Source organism: Symphodus melops (assembly GCF_947650265.1).
Source record: "Symphodus melops genome assembly, chromosome: 20".
Taxonomy (NCBI): Eukaryota; Metazoa; Chordata; class Actinopteri; order Labriformes; family Labridae; genus Symphodus; species Symphodus melops.
In genome coordinates, this window is record NC_136710.1 from 9,672,506 (window position 1) to 9,698,020 (window position 25,515).

Sequence of the window (25,515 nt, forward strand, 5' to 3'; positions counted from 1 at the left end):
TCCAACAACAACAACCACTGCTCCAACGACAACAACTGCAGCTCCAACAACAGCTGCTCCAACGACAACCACTGCAGCTCCAACAACAACAACAGCTGCACCAACGACAACAACAGCTGCACCAACGACAACAACTGCAGCTCCAACAACATCCACAGCAGCTCCAACTACAACCACAACAGCTCCAACAACGACCACAGCAGCTCCAACTACAACCACAGCAGCTCCAACAACAACAACACCTGCTCCAACAACAATCACAGCAGCTCAAACTACAACCACAGCAGCTCCTACAACAACAACAGCTGCTCAAACGACAACCACAGCAGCTCCAACAACAAGAACTGCAGCTCCAACAACAACCACAGCAGCTCCAACTACAACCACAGCAGCTCCAACTACAACCACGGCAGCTCCAACGACAACAACTGCAGCTCCAACAACAACCACAGCAGCTCCAACAACAACCACTGCAGCTCCAACTACAACCACAGCAGCTCCAACAACAACCACAGCAGCTCCAACAACAACAACACCTGCTCCAACAACAACCACAGCAGCTCCAACAACAACAGCTGCACCAACGACAACTACTGTAGCTCCAACAACAACCACAGCAGCTCCAACTACAACAACAGCTGCTCCAACAACAACTGCAGCTCCAACTACAACCACAGCTGCTCCAACGACAACAACAGCAGCTCCGACAACAACAACAGCTGCTCCAACAACAACCACAGCAGCTCCAACAACAACCAATGCAGCTCCAACAACAACCAGAGCAGCTCCAACAACAACAACAACTGCACCAACGACAACCACAGCAGCTCCAACAACAACAACCCCTGCTCCAACAACAACTGCAGCTCCAACAACAACCACAGCAGCTCCAACAACAACAACCCCTGCTCCAACAACAACTGCAGCTCCAACGACAACCACAGCAGCTCCGACAACAACCACAGCAGCTCCAACAACAACAACAGCAGCACCAACGACAACTACTGCAGCTCCAACAACAACCACAGCAGCTCCAACTACAACAATAGCTGCTCCAACAACAACTGCAGCTCCAACTACAACCACAGCTGCTCCAACGACAACAACAGCAGCTCCGACAACAACAACAGCTGCTCCAACAACAACCACAGCAGCTCCAACAACAACCACTGCAGCTCCAACAACAACCACAGCAGCTCCAACAACAACAACAGCTGCTCCAACGACAACCACAGCAGCTCCAACAACAACCCCTGCTCCAACAACAACTGCAGCTCCAACGACAACCACAGCAGCTCCGACAACAACAACAGCTGCTCCAACGACAACCACCGCAGCTCCAACAACAACCACTGCAGCTCCAACAACAACCACAGCAGCTCCAACAACAACACCTGCTCCAACGACAACAACTGCAGCTCCAACAACAGCTGCTCCAACGACAACCACTGCAGCTCCAACAACAACAACAGCTGCACCAACGACAACAACAGCTGCACCAACGACAACAACTGCAGCTCCAACAACATCCACAGCAGCTCCAACTACAACCACAGCAGTTCCAACAACGACCACAGCAGCTCCAACTACAACCACAGCAGCTCAAACAACAACAACAGCTGCTCCAACGACAACCACAGCAGCTCCAACAACGACAACACCTACTCCAACAACAACCACAGCAGCTCCAACAACAACCACTGCAGCTCCAACAACAACCACAGCAGCGCCAACAACAACAACACCTGCTCCAACAACAACCACAGCAGCTCCAACAACAACCACAGCAGCTCCAACAACAACAACAGCAGCACCAACGACAACTATTGCAGCTCCAACAACAACCACAGCAGCTCCAACAACAACAACAGCTGCTCCAACAACAACCACAGCAGCTCCAACAACAACCACTGCAGCTCCAACAACAACCACAGCAGCTCCAACAACAACAACAGCTGCTCCAACAACAACCACAGCAGCTCCAACAACAACAACCCCTGCTCATACAACAACTGCAGCTCCAACGACAACCACAGCAGCTCCGACAACAACAACAGCTGCTCCAACGACAACCACCGCAGCTCCAACAACAACCACTGCAGCTCCAACAACAACCACAGCAGCTCCAACAACAACAGCTGCTCCAACGACAGCTGCTCCAACGACAACCACTGCAACTCCAACAACAACAACAGCTGCACCAACGACAACAACAGCTGCACCAACGACAACAACTGCAGCTCCAACAACAACCACAGCAGCTCCAACTACAACCACAGCAGCTCCAACTACAACCACAGCAGCTCCAACAACGACCACTGCAGCTCCAACTACAACCACAGCAGCTCAAACAACAACAACAGCTGCTCCAACGACAACCACAGCAGCTCCAACGACAACCACAGCAGCTCCAACGACAACACCTGCTCCAACAACAACCACAGCTGCTCCAACAACAACCACAGCAGCTCCAACAACAACCACAGCAGCTCCAACAACAACCACAGCAGCTCCAACAACAACAACAACAGCTGCACCAACGACAACTACTGCAGCTCCAACAACAACCACAGCAGCTCCAACTACAACCACAGCTGCTCCAACGACAACCACAGCAGCTCAAACTACAACCACATCAGCTCCTACAACAACAACAGCTGCTCAAACGACAACCACAGCAGCTCCAACAACAACAACTGCAGCTCCAACAACAACCACAGCAGCTCCAACTACAACCACAGCAGCTCCAACTACAACCACGGCAGCTCCAACGACAACAACTGCAGCTCCAACAACAACCACAGCAGCTCCAACAACAACCACTGCAGCTCCAACAACAACCACAGCAGCTCCAACAACAACACCTGCTCCAACAACATCCACAGAAGCTCCAACAACAACCACAGCAGCTCCAACAACAACAACAGCAGCACCAACAACAACTACTGCAGCTCCAACAACAACCACAGCAGCTCCAACTACAACAATAGCTGCTCCAACAACAACTGCAGCTCCAACTACAACCACAGCTGCTCCAACGACAACAACAGCAGCTCAGACAACAACAACAGCTGCTCAAACAACAACCACAGCAGCTCCAACAACAACCACTGCATCTCCAACAACAACCACAGCAGCTCCAACAACAACAACAGCAGCTCCAACAACAACAACCCCTGCTCCAACAACAACTGCAGCTCCAACGACAACCACAGCAGCTCCGACAACAACAACAGCTGCTCCAACGACAACCACCGCAGCTCCAACAACAACCACTGCAGCTCCAACAACAACCACAGCAGCTCCAACAACAACAACAACAGCTGCTCCAACGACAACAACTGCAGCTCCAACAACAGCTGCTCCAACGACAACCACTGCAGCTCCAACAACAACAACAGCTGCACCAACGACAACAACTGCAGCTCCAACAACATCCACAGCAGCTCCAACTACAACCACAGCAGCTCCAACGATGACCACAGCAGCTCCAACTACAACCACAGCAGCTCAAACAACAACAACAGCTGCTCCAACGACAACCACAGCAGCTCCAACAACAACAACCCCTGCTCCAACAACAACCACAGCAGCTCCAACAACAACCACTGCAGCTCCAACAACAACCACAGCAGCTCCAACAACAACAACACCTGCTCCAACAACAACCACAGCAGCTCCAACAACAACCACAACAGCTCCAAGAACAACAACAGCAGCACCAACGACAACTACTGCAGCTCCAACAACAACCACAGCAGCTCCAACTACAACAATAGCTGCTCCAACAACAACTGCAGCTCCAACTACAACCACAGCTGCTCCAACGACAACAACAGCAGCTCCGACAACAACAACAGCTGCTCCAACAACAAACACAGCAGCTCCAACAACAACCACTGCAGCTCCAACAACAACCACAGCAGCTCCAACAACAACAACAGCTGCTCCAACGACAACCACAGCAGCTCCAACAACAACAACGCCTGCTCCAACAACAACTGCAGCTCCAACGACAACAACAGCAGCTCCGACAACAACAACAGCTGCTCCAACGACAACCACCGCAGCTCCAACAACAACCAGTGCAGCTCCAACAACAACCACAGCAGCTCCAACGACAACAACAGCTGCACCAACGACAACAACTGCAGCTCCAACAACAACCACAGCAGCTCCAACTACAACCACAGCAGCTCCAACTACAACCACAGCAGCTCCAACAACGACCACTGCAGCTCCAACTACAACCACAGCAGCTCAAACAACAACAACAGCTGCTCCAACGACAACCACAGCAGCTCCAACGACAACCACAGCAGCTCCAACGACAACACCTGCTCCAACAACAACCACAGCTGCTCCGACAACAACCACAGCAGCTCCAACAACAACCACAACACCTGCTCCAACAACAACCACAGCAGCTCCAACAACAACCACTGCAGCTCCAACAACAACTACTGCAGCTCCAACAACAACCACAGCAGCTCCAACTACAACCACAGCTGCTCAAACGACAACCACAGCAGCTCAAACTACAACCACATCAGCTCCTACAACAACAACAGCTGCTCAAACGACAACCACAGCAGCTCCAACAACAACAACTGCAGCTCCAACAACAACCACAGCAGCTCCAACTACAACCACAGCAACTCCAACTACAACCACGGCAGCTCCAACGACAACAACTGCAGCTCCAACAACAACCACAGCAGCTCCAACAACAACCACTGCAGCTCCAACAACAACCACAGCAGCTCCAACAACAACAACACCAGCTCCAACAACAACCACAGCAGCTCCAACTACAACAATAGCTGCTCCAACAACAACTGCAGCTCCAACTACAACCACAGCTGCTCTAACGACAACCACAGCAGCTCCGACAACAACAACAGCTGCTCCAACAACAACCACAGCAGCTCCAACAACAACCACTGCAGCTCCAACAACAACCACAGCAGCTCCAACAACAACAACAGCAGCTCCAACAACAACAACCCCTGCTCCAACAACTGCAGCTCCAACGACAACCACAGCAGCTCCGACAACAACAACAGCTGCTCCAACGACAACCACCGCAGCTCCAACAACAACCACTGCAGCTCCAACAACAACCACAGCAGCTCCAACAACAACAACAGCTGCTCCAACGACAACAACTGCAGCTCCAACAACAGCTGCTCCAACGTCAACCACAGCAGCTCCAACGACAACCACAGCAGCTCAAACGACAACACCTGCTCCAACAACAACCACAGCAGCTCCAACAACAACCACAACACCTGCTCCAATAACAACCACAGCAGCTCCAACAACAACCACAGCAGCTCCAACAACAACAACAACAGCTGCACCAACGACAACTACTGCAGCTCCAACAGCAACCACAGCAGCTCCAACAACAACCACAGCTGCTCCAACGACAACCACAGCAGCTCAAACTACAACCACAGCAGCTCCTACAACAACAACAGCTGCTCAAACGACAACCACAGCAGCTCCAACAACAACAACTGCAGCTCCAACAACAACCACAGCAGCTCCAACTACAACCACAGCAGCTCCAACTACAACCACGGCAGCTCCAACGACAACAACTGCAGCTCCAACAACAACCACAGCAGCTCCAACAACAACCACTGCAGCTCCAACTACAACCACAGCAGCTCCAACAACAACCACAGCTGCTCCAACGACAACCACAGCTGCTCCAACGACAACAACAGCAGCTCCGACAACAACAACAGCTGCTCCAACAACAACCACAGCAGCTCCAACAACAACCACTGCAGCTCCAACAACAACCACAGCAGCTCCAACAACAACAACCCCTGCTCCAACAACAACTGCAGCTCCAACAACAACCACAGCAGCTCCAACAACAACAACCCCTGCTCCAACAACAACAGCAGCTCCAACAACAACCACTGCAGCTCCAACAACAACCACAGCAGCTCCAACAACAACAACAGCTGCTCCAACGACAACAACTGCAGATCCAACAACAACCACTGCAGCTCCAACGACAACCACAGCAGCTCAAACGACAACACCTGCTCCAACAACAACCACAGCAGCTCCAACAACAACCACAACACCTGCTCCAACAACAACCACAGCAGCTCCAACAACAACCACAGCAGCTCCAACAACAACAGTTGCACCAACGACAACTACTGCAGCTCCAACAACAACCACAGCAGCTCCAACTACAACCACAGCTGCTCCAACGACAACCACAGCAGCTCAAACTACAACCACATCAGCTCCTACAACAACAACAGCTGCTCAAACGACAACCACAGCAGCTCCAACAACAACAACTGCAGCTCCAACAACAACCACAGCAGCTCCAACTACAACCACAGCAACTCCAACTACAACCACGGCAGCTCCAACGACAACAACTGCAGCTCCAACAACAACCACAGCAGCTCGGACAACAACCACAGCAGCTCCAACAACACCAACACCAGCTCCAACAACAACCACAGCAACTCCAACTACAACAATAGCTGCTCCAACAACAACTGCAGCTCCAACTACAACCACAGCTGCTCCAACGACACCAACAGCAGCTCCGACAACAACAACAGCTGCTCCAACAACAACCACAGCAGCTCCAACAACAACCACTGCAGCTCCAACAACAACCACAGCAGCTCCAACAACAACCACAGCAGCTCCAACAACAACAACCCCTGCTCCAACAACAACTGCAGCTCCAACGACAACCACATCAGCTCCGACAACAACAACAGCTGCTCCAACGACAACCACCGCAGCTCCAACAACAACCACAGCAGCTCCAACTACAACCACAGCAACTCCAACTACAACCACGGCAGCTCCAACGACAACAACTGCAGCTCCAACAACAACCACAGCAGCTCGGACAACAACCACAGCAGCTCCAACAACACCAACACCAGCTCCAACAACAACCACAGCAACTCCAACTACAACAATAGCTGCTCCAACAACAACTGCAGCTCCAACTACAACCACAGCTGCTCCAACGACACCAACAGCAGCTCCGACAACAACAACAGCTGCTCCAACAACAACCACAGCAGCTCCAACAACAACCACTGCAGCTCCAACAACAACCACAGCAGCTCCAACAACAACCACAGCAGCTCCAACAACAACAACCCCTGCTCCAACAACAACTGCAGCTCCAACGACAACCACATCAGCTCCGACAACAACAACAGCTGCTCCAACGACAACCACCGCAGCTCCAACAACAACCACTGCAGCTCCAACAACAACCACAGCAGCTCCAACAACAACCACAGCAGCTCCAACAACAACAACCCCTGCTCCAACAACAACTGCAGCTCCAACGACAACCACATCAGCTCCGACAACAACAACAGCTGCTCCAACGACAACCACCGCAGCTCCAACAACAACCACTGCAGCTCCAACAACAACCACAGCAGCTCCAACAACAACAACTACTCCAACGACAACAACTGCAGCTCCAACAACAGCTGCTCCAACGACAACCACAGCAGCTCCAACAACAACAACAACAGCTGCACCAACGACAACAACAGCAGCTCCTACAACAACAACAGCTGCTCAAACGACAACCACAGCAGCTCCAACAACAACAACTGCAGCTCCAACAACAACCACAGCAGCTCCAACTACAACCACAGCAGCTCCAACTACAACCACGGCAGCTCCAACGACAACAACTGCAGCTCCAACAACAACCACAGCAGCTCCAACAACAACCACTGCAGCTCCAACTACAACCACAGCAGCTCCAACAACAACCACAGCTGCTCCAACGACAACCACAGCTGCTCCAACGACAACAACAGCAGCTCCGACAACAACAACAGCTGCTCCAACAACAACCACAGCAGCTCCAACAACAACCACTGCAGCTCCAACAACAACCACAGCAGCTCCAACAACAACAACCCCTGCTCCAACAACAACTGCAGCTCCAACAACAACCACAGCAGCTCCAACAACAACAACCCCTGCTCCAACAACAACTGCAGCTCCAACAACAACCACTGCAGCTCCAACAACAACCACAGCAGCTCCAACAACAACAACAGCTGCTCCAACGACAACAACTGCAGATCCAACAACAACCACTGCAGCTCCAACGACAACCACAGCAGCTCAAACGACAACACCTGCTCCAACAACAACCACAGCAGCTCCAACAACAACCACAACACCTGCTCCAACAACAACCAAAGCAGCTCCAACAACAACCACAGCAGCTCCAACAACAACAGTTGCACCAACGACAACTACTGCAGCTCCAACAACAACCACAGCAGCTCCAACTACAACCACAGCTGCTCCAACGACAACCACAGCAGCTCAAACTACAACCACATCAGCTCCTACAACAACAACAGCTGCTCAAACGACAACCACAGCAGCTCCAACAACAACAACTGCAGCTCCAACAACAACCACAGCAGCTCCAACTACAACCACAGCAACTCCAACTACAACCACGGCAGCTCCAACGACAACAACTGCAGCTCCAACAACAACCACAGCAGCTCGGACAACAACCACAGCAGCTCCAACAACACCAACACCAGCTCCAACAACAACCACAGCAACTCCAACTACAACAATAGCTGCTCCAACAACAACTGCAGCTCCAACTACAACCACAGCTGCTCCAACGACACCAACAGCAGCTCCGACAACAACAACAGCTGCTCCAACAACAACCACAGCAGCTCCAACAACAACCACTGCAGCTCCAACAACAACCACAGCAGCTCCAACAACAACCACAGCAGCTCCAACAACAACAACCCCTGCTCCAACAACAACTGCAGCTCCAACGACAACCACATCAGCTCCGACAACAACAACAGCTGCTCCAACGACAACCACCGCAGCTCCAACAACAACCACTGCAGCTCCAACAACAACCACAGCAGCTCCAACAACAACAACTACTCCAACGACAACAACTGCAGCTCCAACAACAGCTGCTCCAACGACAACCACAGCAGCTCCAACAACAACAACAACAGCTGCACCAACGACAACAACAGCAGCTCCAACAACAACAACCCCTGCTCCAACAACAACTGCAGCTCCAACGACAACCACAGCAGCTCCAACAACAACCACTGCAGCTCCAACAACAACCACAGGAGCTCCAACTACAACCACAGCAGCTCCAACAACAACAACAGCTGCTCCAACGACAGCTTTTCCAACGACAACCACTGCAGCTCCAACAACAACAACAGCTGCACCAACGACAACAACAGCTGCACCAACGACAACAACTGCAGCTCCAACGACAACCACAGCAGCTCCAACAACAACCACCGCAGCTCCAACAACAACCACTGCAGCTCCAACAACAACCACAGCAGCTCCAACAACAACAACAGCTGCTCCAACGACAGCTTTTCCAACGACAACCACTGCAGCTCCAACAACAACAACAGCTGCACCAACGACAACAACAGCTGCACCAACGACAACAACTGCAGCTCCAACAACAACCACAGGAGCTCCAACTACAACCCCAGCAGCTCCAACTACAACCACGGCAGCTCCAACGACAACAACTGCAGCTCCAAGAACAACCACAGCAGCTCCAACAACGACCACTACAGCTCCAACTACAACCACAGCAGCTCCGACAATAACAACAGCTGCTCCAACTACAACCACAGCAGCTCCAACTACAACCACAGCAGCTCCAACTACAACCACCGCAGCTCCAACAACAACCACAGCAGCTCCAACGACAACAACTGCAGCTCCAACAACAGCTGCTCCAACGACAACCACTGCAGCTCCAACAACAACAACAGCTGCACCAATGACAACAACAGCTGCACCAACGACAACAACTGCAGCTCCAACAACAACCACAGCAGCTCCAACTACAACCACAGCAGATCAAACAACAACAACAGCTGCTCCAACGACAACCAAAGCAGCTCCAACAACAACAACAACAGCTGCACCAACGACAACAACAGCAGCTCCAACAACAACAACCCCTGCTCCAACAACAACTGCAGCTCCAACGACAACCACAGCAGCTCCGACAACAACAACAGCTGCTCCAACGACAACAACTGCAGCTCCAACAACAGCTGCTCCAACGTCAACCACAGCAGCTCCAACGACAACCACAGCAGCTCAAACGACAACACCTGCTCCAACAACAACCACAGCAGCTCCAACAACAACCACAACACCTGCTCCAACAACAACCACAGCAGCTCCAACAACAACCACAGCTGCTCCAACGACAACCACAGCAGCTCAAACTACAACCACAGCAGCTCCTACAACAACAACAGCTGCTCAAACGACAACCACAGCAGCTCCAACAACAACAACTGCAGCTCCAACAACAACCACAGCAGCTCCAACTACAACCACAGCAGCTCCAACTACAACCACGGCAGCTCCAACGACAACAACTGCAGCTCCAACAACAACCACAGCAGCTCCAACAACAACCACTGCAGCTCCAACTACAACCACAGCAGCTCCAACAACAACCACAGCTGCTCCAACGACAACCACAGCTGCTCCAACGACAACAACAGCAGCTCCGACAACAACCACAGCAGCTCCAACAACAACAACCCCTGCTCCAACAACAACCACAGCAGCTCCAACAACAACCACTGCAGCTCCAACAACAACCACAGCAGCTCCAACAACAACAACCCCTGTTCCAACAACAACTGCAGCTCCAACGACAACCACAGCAGCTCCGACAACAACAACAGCTGCTCCAACGACAACCACCGCAGCTCCAACAACAACCACTGCAGCTCCAACAACAACCACAGCAGCTCCAACAACAACAACAGCTGCTCCAACGACAACAACTGCAGATCCAACAACAACCACTGCAGCTCCAACGACAACCACAGCAGCTCAAACGACAACACCTGCTCCAACAACAACCACAGCAGCTCCAACAACAACCACAACACCTGCTCCAACAACAACCACAGCAGCTCCAACAACAACCACAGCAGCTCCAACAACAACAGTTGCACCAACGACAACTACTGCAGCTCCAACAACAACCACAGCAGCTCCAACTACAACCACAGCTGCTCCAACGACAACCACAGCAGCTCAAACTACAACCACATCAGCTCCTACAACAACAACAGCTGCTCAAACGACAACCACAGCAGCTCCAACAACAACAACTGCAGCTCCAAGAACAACCACAGCAGCTCCAACTACAACCACAGCAACTCCAACTACAACCACGGCAGCTCCAACGACAACAACTGCAGCTCCAACAACAACCACAGCAGCTCCAACAACAACCACAGCAGCTCCAACAACACCAACACCAGCTCCAACAACAACCACAGCAACTCCAACTACAACAATAGCTGCTCCAACAACAACTGCAGCTCCAACTACAACCACAGCTGCTCCAACGACACCAACAGCAGCTCCGACAACAACAACAGCTGCTCCAACAACAACCACAGCAGCTCCAACAACAACCACTGCAGCTCCAACAACAACCACAGCAGCTCCAACAACAACCACAGCAGCTCCAACAACAACAACCCCTGCTCCAACAACAACTGCAGCTCCAACGACAACCACATCAGCTCCGACAACAACAACAGCTGCTCCAACGACAACCACCGCAGCTCCAACAACAACCACTGCAGCTCCAACAACAACCACAGCAGCTCCAACAACAACAACTGCTCCAACGACAACAACTGCAGCTCCAACAACAGCTGCTCCAACGACAACCACAGCAGCTCCAACAACAACAACAACAGCTGCACCAACGACAACAACAGCAGCTCCAACAACAACAACCCCTGCTCCAACAACAACTGCAGCTCCAACGACAACCACAGCAGCTCCGACAACAACAACAGCTGCTCCAACGACAACCACCGCAGCTCCAACAACAACCACTGCAGCTCCAACAACAACCACAGGAGCTCCAACTACAACCACAGCAGCTCCAACTACAACCACGGCAGCTCCAACAACAACCACTGCAGCTCCAACAACAACCACAGCAACTCCAACAACAACAACACCTGCTCCAACAACAACTGCAGCTCCAACTACAACCACAGCTGCTCCAACGACAACCACAGCAGCTCAAACTACAACCACAGCAGCTCCTACAACAACAACAGCTGCACCAACGACAACAAAAGCTGCACCAACGACAACAACTGCAGCTCCAACAACAACCACAGGAGCTCCAACTACAACCACAGCAGCTCCAACTACAACCACGGCAGCTCCAACGACAACAACTGCAGCTCCAAGAACAACCACAGCAGCTCCAACAACGACCACTACAGCTCCAACTACAACCACAGCAGCTCAAACAACAACAACAGCTGCTCCAACGACAGCTTTTCCAACGACAACCACTGCAGCTCCAACAACAACAACAGCTGCACCAACGACAACAACTGCAGCTCCAACAACAACCACAGGAGCTCCAACTACAACCACAGCAGCTCCAACTACAACCACGGCAGCTCCAACGACAACCACTGCAGCTCCAACAACAACAACAGCTGCACCAACGACAACAACAGCTGCACCAACGACAACAACTGCAGCTCCAACAACAACCACAGCAGCTCCAACTACAACCACAGCAGATCAAACAACAACAACAGCTGCTCCAACGACAACCACAGCAGCTCCAACAACAACAACAACAGCTGCACCAACGACAACAACAGCAGCTCCAACAACAACAACCCCTGCTCCAACAACAACTGCAGCTCCAACGACAACCACAGCAGCTCCGACAACAACAACAGCTGCTCCAACGACAACCACCGCAGCTCCAACAACAACCACTGCAGCTCCAACAACCACAGCAGCTCCAACAACAACAACAGCTGCTCCAACGACAGCTTTTCCAACGACAACCACTGCAGCTCCAACAACAACAACAGCTGCACCAACGACAACAACTGCAGCTCAAACAACAACCACAGGAGCTCCAACTACAACCACAGCAGCTCCAACGACAACACCTGCTCCAACAACAACCACAGCAGCTCCAACAACAACCACATTAGCTCCAACAACAACCACAGCAGCTCCAACAACAACAACAACAGCTGCCCCAACGACAACTACTGCAGCTCCAACTACAACCACAGCTGTTACAACGACAACCACAGCAGCTCAAACTACAACCACAGCAGCTCCTACAACAACAACAGCTGCTCAAACGACAACCACAGCAGCTCCAACAACAACAACTGCAGCTCCAACAACAACCACAGCAGCTCCAACTACAACCACGGCAGCTCCAACGACAACAACTGCAGCTCCAACAACAACCACAGCAGCTCCAACAACGACCACAGCAGCTCCAACGACAACCACAGCAGCTCCAACGACAACACCTGCTCCAACAACAACAACAGCTGCTCCAACGACAGCTGCTCCAACGACAACCACTGCAGCTCCAACAACAACAACAGCTGCACCAACGACAACAACAGCTTCACCAACGACAACAACTGCAGCTCCAACAACAACCACAGCAGCTCCAACTACAACCACAGCAGCTCCAACTACAACCACAGCTGCTCCAACGACAACCACAGCAGCTCAAACTACAACCACAGCAGCTCCTACAACAACAACAGCTGCACCAACGACAACAACAGCTGCACCAACGACAACAACTGCAGCTCCAACAACAACCACAGCAGCTCCAACTACAACCACGGCAGCTCCAACTACAACCACGGCAGCTCCAACGACAACAACTGCAGCTCCAACAACAACCACAGCAGCTCCAACAACGACCACAGCAGCTCCAACGACAACCACAGCAGCTCCAACGACAACACCTGCTCCAACAACAACAACAGCTGCTCCAACGACAGCTGCTCCAACGACAACCACTGCAGCTCCAACAACAACAACAGCTGCACCAACGACAACAACAGCTTCACCAACGACAACAACTGCAGCTCCAACAACAACCACAGCAGCTCCAACTACAACCACAGCAGCTCCAACTACAACCACGGCAGCTCCAATGACAACAACTGCAGCTCCAACAACAACCACAGCAGCTCCAACAACGACCACGGCAGCTCCAACGACAACAACTGCAGCTCCAACTACAACCACAGCTGCTCCAACGACAACCACAGCAGCTCCGACAACAACAACAGCTGCTCCAACGACAACCACCGCAGCTCCAACAACAACAACTGCAGCTCCAACAACAACCACAGCAGCTCCAACTACAACTACTGCAGCTCCAACAACAACCACAGCAGCTCAAACTACAACCACAGCAGCTCCAACAACAACAACAGCTGCTCCAACGACAACCACAGCAGCTCCAACAACAGCTGCACCAACGACAACAACAGCTGCACCAACGACAACAACTGCAGCTCCAACAACAACCACAGCAGCTCCAACAACAACCACTGCAGCTCCAACAACAACCAAAGCAGCTCCAACAACAACCACAGCAGCTCCAACAACAACAACACCTGCACCAACGACAACTACTGCAGCTCCAACAACAACAACAGCAGCTCCAACAACAACAACCCCTGCTCCAACAACAACTGCAGCTCCAACGACAACCACAGCAGCTCCAACAACAACAACAGCAGCTCCTACAACAACCACAACAGCTCCAACTACAACCACAGCAGCTCCAACGACAACAACTGCAGCTGCTCCAACAACCACAGCAGCTCCAACAACAACCACAGCAGCTCCAACGACAACAACTGCAGCTGCTGCAACAACCACAGCAGCTCCAACAACAACCACAGCAGCTCAAACGACAACCACAGCATCTCCGACAACAACAACAGCTGCTCCAACGACAACCACTGCAGCTCCAACAACAACAACAGCTGCACCAACGACAACAACAGCTGCACCAACGACAACAACTGCAGCTCCAACAACAACCACATCAGCTCCAACTACAACCACGGCAGCTCCAACGACCACTGCAGCTCCAACTACAACCACAGCAGCTCAAACAACAACAACAGCTGCTCCAACGACAACAACTGCAGCTCCAACAACAGCTGCTCCAACGACAACCACAGCAGCTCCAACAACGACCACAGCAGCTCCAACTACAACCACAGCAGATCAAACAACAACAACAGCTGCTCCAACGACAACCACAGCAGCTCCAACAACAACAACAACAGCTGCACCAACGACAACAACAGCAGCTCCAACAACAACAACCCCTGCTCCAACAACAACTGCAGCTCCAACGACAACCACAGCAGCTCCGACAACAACAACAGCTGCTCCAACGACAACAACAGCAGCTCCAACAACAACAACCCCTGCTCCAACAACAACTGAAGCTCCAACGACAACCACAGCAGCTCCAACAACAACCACAGCAGCTCCTACAACAACCACAGCAGCTCCAACTACAACCAAAGCAGCTCCAACGACAACAACTGCAGCTGCTCCAACAACCACAGCAGCTCCAACAACAACCACAGCAGCTCCAACGACAACAACTGCAGCTGCTCCAACAACCACAGCAGCTCCAACAACAACCACAGCAGCTCAAACGACAACCACAGCATCTCCGACAACAACAACAGCTGCTCCAACGACAACCACTGCAGCTCCAACAACAACAACAGCTGCACCAACGACAACAACAGCTGCACCAACGACAACAACTGCAGCTCCAACAACAACCACATCAGCTCCTACTACAACCACAGCAGCTCCAACTACAACCACGGCAGCTCCAACGACAACAACGGCAGCTCTAACAACAACCACTGCAGCTTCAACTACAACCACAGCAGCTCAAACAACAACAACAGCTGCTCCAACGACAACAACTGCAACTCCAACAACAGCTGCACCAACGACAACAATTTCAGCTACAACAACAACCACAGCAGCTCTAACTACAACCACAGCTGCTCCAACGACAACCACAGCAGCTCAAACTACAACCACAGCAGCTCTTACAACAACCACAGCAGCTCCAACTACAACCACAGCAGCTCCTACAACAACCACAGCAGCTCAGACAACAACCACAGCAGCTCCAACTACAACCACAGCAGCTCCAACGACAACAACTGCAGCTCCTACAACAACCACAGCAGCTCCAACTACAACTACAGCAGCTCCAACGACAACAACTGCAGCTCCAACAACAACCACAGCAGCTCCAACAACAACCACTGCAGCTCCAACAACAACAGCTGCTCCAACGACAACCACAGCAGCTCCAACAACAACAACACCTGCTCCAACAACAACAACAGCAGCTCCAACAACAACCACAGCAGCTCCAACTACAACCACAGCAGTTCCAACGACCACAACTGCAGCTCCAACAACAACCACAGCAGCTCCAACAACAACAACAGCTGCACCAACGACAACTACTGCAGCTCCAACAGCAACCACAGCAGCTCCAACTACAACAACAGAAGCTCCAACAACAACTGCAGCTCCAACAACAACCACAGCAGCTCCAACTACAACCACAGCAGCTCCAACTACAACCACGGCAGCTCCAACGACAACAACTGCAGCTCCAACAACAACCACAGCAGCTCCAACAACGACCACGGCAGCTCCAACGACAACAACTGCAGCTCCAACTACAACCACAGCTGCTCCAACGACAACCACAGCAGCTCCGACAACAACAACAGCTGCTCCAACGACAACCACCGCAGCTCCAACAACAACAATTGCAGCTCCAACAACAACCACAGCAGCTCCAACTACAAATACTGCAGCTCCAACAACAACCACAGCAGCTCAAACTACAACCACAGCAGCTCCTACAACAACAACAGCTGCTCCAACGACAACCACAGCAGCTCCAACAACAGCTGCACCAACGACAACAACAGCTGCACCAACGACAACAACTGCAGCTCCAACAACAACCACAGCAGCTCCAACAACAACCACTGCAGCTCCAACAACAACCAAAGCAGCTCCAACAACAACCACAGCAGCTCCAACAACAACAACACCTGCACCAACGACAACTACTGCAGCTCCAACAACAACCACAGCAGCTCCAACTACAACAACAGCTGCTCCAACAACAACTGCAGCTCCAACTACAAACACAGCTGCTCCAACAACAACAACAGCAGCTCCGACAACAACAACAGCTGCTCCAACAACAACCACAGCAGCTCCAACAACAACCACTGCAGCTCCAACAACAACCACAGCAGCTCCAACAACAACAACAGCTGCTCCAACGACAACCACAGCAGCTCCAACAACAACAACCCCTGCTCCAACAACAACTGCAGCTCCAACGACAACCACAGCAGCTCCGACAACAACAACAGCTGCTCCAACGACAACCACGGCAGCTCCAACAACAACCACTGCAGCTCCAACAACAACCACAGCAGCTCCAACAACAACAACAGCTGCTCCAACGACAACAACTGCAGCTCCAACAACAGATGCTCCAACGACAACCACTGCAGCTCCAACAACAACCACAGCAGCTCCAACAACGACCACAGCAGCTCCAACTACAACGAGAGCAGATCAAACAACAACAACAACAGCTGCACCAACAACAACAACAGCTGCTCCAACGACAACCACAGCAGCTCCAACAACAACAACAACAGCTGCACCAACGACAACAACAGCAGCTCCAACAACAACAACCCCTACTCCAACAACAACTGCAGCTCCAACGACAACCACAGCAGCTCCGACATCAACAACAGCTGCTCCAACGACAACAACAGCAGCTCCAACAACAGATGCTCCAACGACAACCACTGCAGCTCCAACAACAACCACAGCAGCTCCAAAGACAACCACAGCAGCTCCAACAACAACAACAACAGCTGCACCAACAACAACAACAGCTGCTCCAACGACAACCACAGCAGCTCCAACAACAACAACAACAGCTGCACCAACGACAACAACAGCAGCTCCAACAACAACAACCCCTACTCCAACAACAACTGCAGCTCCAACGACAACCACAGCAGCTCCGACAACAACAACAGCTGCTCCAACGACAACAACAGCAGCTCCAACAACAACAACCCCTGCTCCAACAACAACTGCAGCTCCAACGACAACCACAGCAGCTCCAACAACAACCACAGCAGCTCCTACAACAACCACAGCAGCTCCAACTACAACCACAGCAGCTCCAACGACAACAACTGCAGCTGCTCCAACAACCACAGCAGCTCCAACAACAACCACAGCAGCTCCAACAACAACCACAGCAGCTCAAACGACAACCACAGCATCTCCGACAACAACAACAGCTGCTCCAACGACAACCACTGCAGCTCCAACAACAACAACAACTGCACCAGCGACAACAACAGCTGCACCAACGACAACAACTGCAGCTCCAACAACAACCACATCAGCTCCAACTACAACTACAGCAGCTCCAACTACAACCACGGCAGCTCCAACGACAACAACGGCAGCTCTAACAACAACCACTGCAGCTCCAACTACAACCACAGCAGCTCAAACAACAACAACAGCTGCTCCAACGACAACAACTGCAACTCCAACAACAGCTGCACCAACAACAACAATTTCAGCTCCAACAACAACCACAGCAGCTCCAACTACAACCACAGCTACTCCAACGACAACCACAGCAGCTCAAACTACAACCACAGCAGCTCTTACAACAACCACAGCAGCTCCAACTACAACCACAGCAGCTCCTACAACAACCACAGCAGCTCAGACAACAACCACAGCAGCTCCAACTACAACCACAGCAGCTCCAACGACAACAACTGCAGCTCCTACAACAACCACAGCAGCTCAAACTACAACCACAGCAGCTCCAACGACAACAACTGCAGCTCCAACAACAACCACAGCAGCTCCAACAACAACCACTGCAGCTCCAACAACAACAGCTGCTCCAACGACAACCACAGCAGCTCCAACAACAACAACACCTGCTCCAACAACAACAACAGCAGCTCCAACAACAACCACAGCAGCTCCAACTACAACCACAGCAGTTCCAACGACCACAACTGCAGCTCCAACAACAACCACAGCAGCTCCAACAACAACAACAGCTGCACCAACGACAACTACTGCAGCTCCAACAACAACCACAGCAGCTCCAACTACAACAACAGAAGCTCCAACAACAACTGCAGCTCCAACTACAACCACAACTGCTCCAACGACAACCACAGCAGCTCCGACAATAACAACAGCTGCTCCAACGACAACCACCGCAGCTCCAACAACAACCACGGCAGCTCCAACAACAACAGCTGCTCCAACGACAACAACTGCAACTCCAACAACAGCTGCTCCAACGACAACCATTGCAGCTCCAACAACAACAACAGCTGCACCAACGACAACAACAGCTGCACCAACGACAACAATTTCAACTCCAACAACAACCACAGCAGCTCCAACTACAACCACAGCTGCTCCAACGACAACCACAGCAGCTCAAACTACAACCACAGCAGCTCCTACAACAACCAGAGCAGCTCCAACTACAACCACAGCAGCTCCTACAACAACCACAGCAGCTCCGACAATAACAACAGCTGCTCCAACGACAACCACCGCAGCTCCAACAACAACCACGGCAGCTCCAACAACAACAACAGCTGCTCCAACGACAACAACTGCAACTCCAACAACAGCTGCTCCAACGACAACCATTGCAGCTCCAACAACAACAACAGCTGCACCAACGACAACAACAGCTGCACCAACGACAACAACTGCAGCTCCTACAACAACCACAGCAGCTCCAACTACAACCACAGCAGCTCCAACGACAACAACTGCAGCTCCAACAACAACCACAGCAGCTCCAACAACAACCACTGCAGCTCCAACAACAACAACAGCTGCTCCAACGACAACCACAGCAGCTCCAACAACAACAACACCTGCTCCATCAACAACAACAGCAACTCCAACAACAACCACAGCAGCTCCAACTACAACCACAGCAGCTCCAACAAGAACAACTGCAGCTCCTGCAGCAACCACAGCAGCTCCAACTACAACCACAGCAGCTCCAACGACAACAACTGCAGCTCCAACAACAACCACAGCAGCTCCAACAACAACAACTGCAGCTCCAACAACAACCACAGCAGCTCCAACAACAGCTAGTCCAACGACAACCACAGCAGCTCCAACAACAACAACACCTGCTCCAACAACAACCACAGCAGCTCCAACAACAACCACAGAAGCTCCAACAACAACAACAGCTGCACCAACGACAACTACTGCAGCTCCAACAACAACCACAGCAGCTCCAACTACAACAACAGCTGCTCCAACAACAACTGCAGCTCCAACTACAACCACAGCTGCTCCAACGACAACCACAGCAGCTCCAACAACAACAACAGCTGCTCCAACGACAACAACTGCGGCTCCAACAACTGCTGCTCCAACGACGACTGCAGCTCCAACAACAACAACAGCTGCACCAACAACAACAACAGCTGCACCAACGACAACAATTGCAGCACCAACAACAACCACAGCAGCTCCAACTACAACCACAGCTTCTCCAACGACAACCACAGCAGCTCAAACGACAACCACAGCAGCTCCTACAACAACCACAGCAGCTCCAACTACAACCACAGCAGCTCCGACAACAACCAAAGCAGCTCGAACTACAACCACAGCAGCTCCAACAACAACAACAGCAGCTCCAACAACAACCACTGCAGCTCCAACAACAACCACAGCAGCTCCAACAACAACAACAGCTGCTCCAACGACAACCACAGCAGCTCCAACAACAACAACACCTGCTCCAACAACAACCACAGCAGCTCCAACAACAACCACAGCAGCTCCAACAACAACAACAGCTGCACCAACGACAACCACAGCAGCTACAACAACAACCACAGCAGCTCCAACTACAACAACAGCTGCTCCAACAACAACTGCAGCTCCAACTAAAACCACAGCAGCTCCGACAACAACAACAGCTGCACCAACGACAACAACTGTAGCTCCAACAACAACTACTGCAGCTCCAACAACAACCACAGCTGCTCCAACGACAACCACAGCAGCTCCAACAACAACCACAGCAGCTCCAACAACAACAACAGCTGCTCCAACGACAACCAGAGCAGCTCCAACAACAACACCTGCTCCAACAACAACCACAGCAGCTCCAACAACAACCACAGCAGCTCCAACAACAACAACAGCTGCACCAACGACAACCACAGCAGCTACAACAACAACCACAGCAGCTCCAACTACAACAACAGCTGCAACTACAACAACTGCAGCTCCAACTACAACTGCAGCTCCAACTACAACCACAGCAGCTCCGACAACAACAACAGCTGCACCAACGACAACAACTGTAGCTCCAACAACAACTACTGCAGCTCCAACAACAACCACAGCTGCTCCAACGACAACCACAGCAGCTCCAACAACAACCACAGCAGCTCCAACAACAACAACAGCTGCACCAACGACAACAACTGCAGCTCCAACAACAACAACAGCAGCTCCAACTACAATCACAGCTGCTCAAACGACAACCACAGCAGCTCCAACTACAACCACAGCAGCTCCTACAACAACCACAATAGCTCCAACAACAACCACAGCAGCTCCAACAACAACAACAGCTGCACCAACGACAACAACTGCAGCTCCATCAACAACCACAGCAGCTCCAACTACAACCACAGCAGCTCCAACAACAACCACAGCAGCTCCAACTACAACCACAGCAGCTCCAACAACAACCACAGCTTCACTAACGACAACTGCAGCTCCAACAACAACCACTGCAGCTCAAACTACAACCACAGCAGCTCCAACTACAACAACAGCAGCTCCAATCACAACTGCAGCTCCAACAACAACTGCAGCTCCAACTACAACCACAGCTGCTCCAACGACAACCACAGCAGCTCCAACGACAATCACAGCAGCTCCAACAACAACAACTGCAGCTCCAACAACCACTGCAGCTACAACAACGACCACTGCTGCTCCAACAACAACCACAGCTGCTCCAACGACAACAACTGCAGCTCCAACGACAACAACTGCAGTTCCAACAACAACCACAGCAGCTCCAACAACAACAACAACAGCTGCTCCAACGACAACCACAGCAGCTACAACAACAACAGCTGCACCAACGACAACAACTGCAGCTCCAACAACAACCACAGCAGCTCCAACTGCAACAACAGTAGCTCCAACGACAACTGCAGCTCCAACAACAACTGCAGCTCCAACTACAACCACAGCTGCTCCAACGACAACCACAGCAGCTCCGACAACAACCACTGCAGCTCCAACTACAACCACAGCAGCTCCAACAACGACCACTGCTGCTCCGACAACAACCACAGCAGCTCCAACGACAACCACAGCAGCTCCAACAACAACAACAGCTGCTCCAACGACAACAACTGCAGCTCCAACAACAACAGCTGCTCCAACGACAACAACAGCGGCACCAACAACAAGAACAACAGCTTCTCCAACAACCACAACAGCAGCAGCAACAACAACAACAGCAGCTCCACCAACAACCACAGCAGCTCCAGCTACAACCACAGCTGCTGTACCTGTTTATACAGTTAATGCTGAGTTGGAAAACGAAATCTTTACAGATGATCTAAATAACCCCAGCACTGCTAAATATCAAGATCTTGAAGGAAAAGTTGTAGGAAGAGTGAGTATGTTCAAGTTGTATTGCATTTTTCATGACTTCATCTGTGGCATCCACAAGTTATCAAACAGATTGAGTTATTTGTTTAAATTATGTTGAACCAATCCTTCGTCCATTTTTATTTGTGAAATGTTTGATCCTCGGAAAATTGTGGCTTAACCACCTAAAGGTCCTCATATCTTCCTGTTTTTTTTTTTCAGTGTAATGCCATATACCGAAGAAAATATGGTATCCGCTTTGTCAAATGCAGTTTGAATGGTTTCAGGTAAAAAAAAATTAAAAAAAAACAATTCTGATGTTGTTTGATATAATTGATTTACAAATTATACACGATTTTTACTTTTAAATGGACTTTGTATTTTTCATATTTTAAGTCTCAGTAGCAGGCAGCAACAAAATTACCTCATGTGTTGTCCCATTTCGTATCATTATACAGACGTCGTACACAACGAGCTGACAGTGTTGACGCAGATCTTGCAATTACTTTCAACCGGACTACTCCAACTGCAGACCTCCCACAGAATAGCGCTGTTGCTCAAACTCTTGTTCAAGCTGCAAATGAAAACAATACCTTTGGTGTGAGCTTTAATCCTGCTGCAGTTTCTGTAGTAGGTAAGTAATCATCACTCTTCACTATTTCGTGTAAGGTTTGTGAATTTTACATCAGTGGCCATTTTATAGCAACTCTGAAAAAGAAATCTACCTGGTTTGAGCACAAATGATCTTTAACATATTACTTGACAATGTTTTTTCATAGATGGTCCTGTTCCAGTTGCAACTGTAGCTCCTACCACTGCAGTTCCAGCCACTGCAGCTCCTACTACTGCAGCTCCTACCACTGCAGTTCCAGCCACTGCAGCTCCTACCACTGCAGCTCCAGCCACTGCAGCTCCAGCCACTGCAGCACCTACTTCTGCACCAAATATACTTGTAAATGTGACTTTCAGATCTCTTCTCACCTCTTTTACAACTGATTTGCTGAATCCATCATCCGTGGCTTTTCAGAGTCGATCTTCAATGATAAAGACACAGGTATGTTCATTATCTGATCACAATGATCTGATCTAATACTTATCTAACGCACAATTATGTGACATAAGGTACAATATTACATTAAATTGTCTTGAATCTTTGTTTTTGTTTCTACAGCTTGAACCTCGGTTTGGAATTGCTTTCCCATCCTCATTCCAGTTTTTGAACGTCATTGCCTTCAGGTACTTTTTCCCAATGACCAAGATACAATTTAAAAACATTATCTTGAGCATGAATCTGACAATATTGTTTTTCTCTCCCTCTGCAGAAATGGATCAATCTTCAATGACCTGAGCCTTGTATTTAATAGCACATTTGTTCCTAACGGCACTCAGATTGCAGAAGTTTTGGTCAATGCATCATCGACAGTTGTTGGCTTTGACATTGAAGGAACTTCAATCATCATCAATGGCATTTGTAAGCATTAATTATGCTGTCTGATCAAAAATATATATCAAATTGCAAAACTGTTTAATTAATGTGTTTTCATTTTCTCATTTACAGCTTCAAGTGGAATAAGTCACAAGATCAGTCTTCTCACTGCATTGTGTCTGTTGCCCTTGTCATGGCTACTGTCAAACCAGCAATAGCATTAGCATTGATTGCAATTTCACTTCCAAGATGAGTGCCATTACTAGCATGGCAATTGTGGGGAGGAACTGATTTGTCTGCAATTTTGCCCTGATATAGCTATGACAGTGGATGACTTGTGTCTGTTGAAACTGAACAGAAATGTGGTCCATTGACTCATCACTAGAAATAAAAGCAAATAAATATGTAATAACACTATCTCTGAAGCTCTGGGATCTTGGAAAAGTATTGCACTGTATCTCAAAATTACATGCACTTTAGTAAACTAATGGAACACTTTCTTAATGGCAGTCAGAACAAAGTAGCTGGTGTCTGATTTATGGATGTTTTTAGCTTGCAGCACTGCTTTGAGCGGCATGAGACTCATGTCCATTGTGCAACCATTTTACTGTTAAATGTAAAAATGGTAAAAATTAAAACTCCAGATACCTGCGATGAAGCTCACTGGTGTTGCATGGTTTAATTATGTTTATATATTGTTTGCATACATAGACATAGTTGCTGTAAAGACTGAATAGAATAAAAGAGAACTGAGTTGATAGATCTGCCTATTGTCATAAATAACCAGCCTATCTGTTTGAGTCTGTATCAGGCAGCTATTCAATAACAGGACTGGATCAGTGCATACATACAGATAACCTTCCTATTGGCTCCATATTCATGTAAAATCCATGTCAAGATTCCATAGGGATCATTATAAAAAAAACCCTGCCATTAAAAGAAACAAGTAAGCTGCACAATCCTCAACTAATTTAATGTATAATTTTAATTTAGGGGCTTTAAGGGAATACCTATTTAAAACCAAAGCTCTTTAAATGTTCATATTTATTTCAACCATATTTATATAACCTTGTATTTCTGTATGTTGTGAGACGTTTTGTTGCTTGTACAATAACAGTCAAATACTTTACAATTAACATAATACACTTTATTTGAACATCTAATATTGTCTCGTGTGATATTTGATTTTTTTGTCTGTATATCATGTTTCTTGATATGTGATCATCATATATCTTTTATGCCAGATTTTAAGTACGTCTTCCTCTTTATTTGGGATGAAGTCCAGGTCTTCCCTTTTTTCTCTCAATGCCTAGAGGTCATTATTAATCTTTACTTCCCTCCCTTTACTC

At 50.0% G+C, this 25,515-nt stretch overlaps 1 protein-coding gene across 1 annotated transcript in view; it reads left to right on the forward strand.

The window, feature by feature from the left end:
- Positions 1-25,279, forward strand: part of LOC306841663 (uncharacterized protein) — a gene marked incomplete at its 5' end in the record, with an annotated part of 125,063 nt that extends 99,784 nt beyond the window's left edge. The window contains 7 exons of the mRNA XM_079371610.1: positions 22,704-22,765; positions 22,963-23,027; positions 23,199-23,374; positions 23,520-23,794; positions 23,912-23,976; positions 24,063-24,211; positions 24,299-25,279. Coding sequence (XP_079227736.1) covers positions 22,704-22,765; positions 22,963-23,027; positions 23,199-23,374; positions 23,520-23,794; positions 23,912-23,976; positions 24,063-24,211; positions 24,299-24,384 — 878 coding nt within the window. The 3' untranslated portion in view covers positions 24,385-25,279. The remainder of the gene's footprint in view (positions 1-22,703; positions 22,766-22,962; positions 23,028-23,198; positions 23,375-23,519; positions 23,795-23,911; positions 23,977-24,062; positions 24,212-24,298) is intronic.
- Positions 25,280-25,515: the final 236 nt, after the last annotated feature.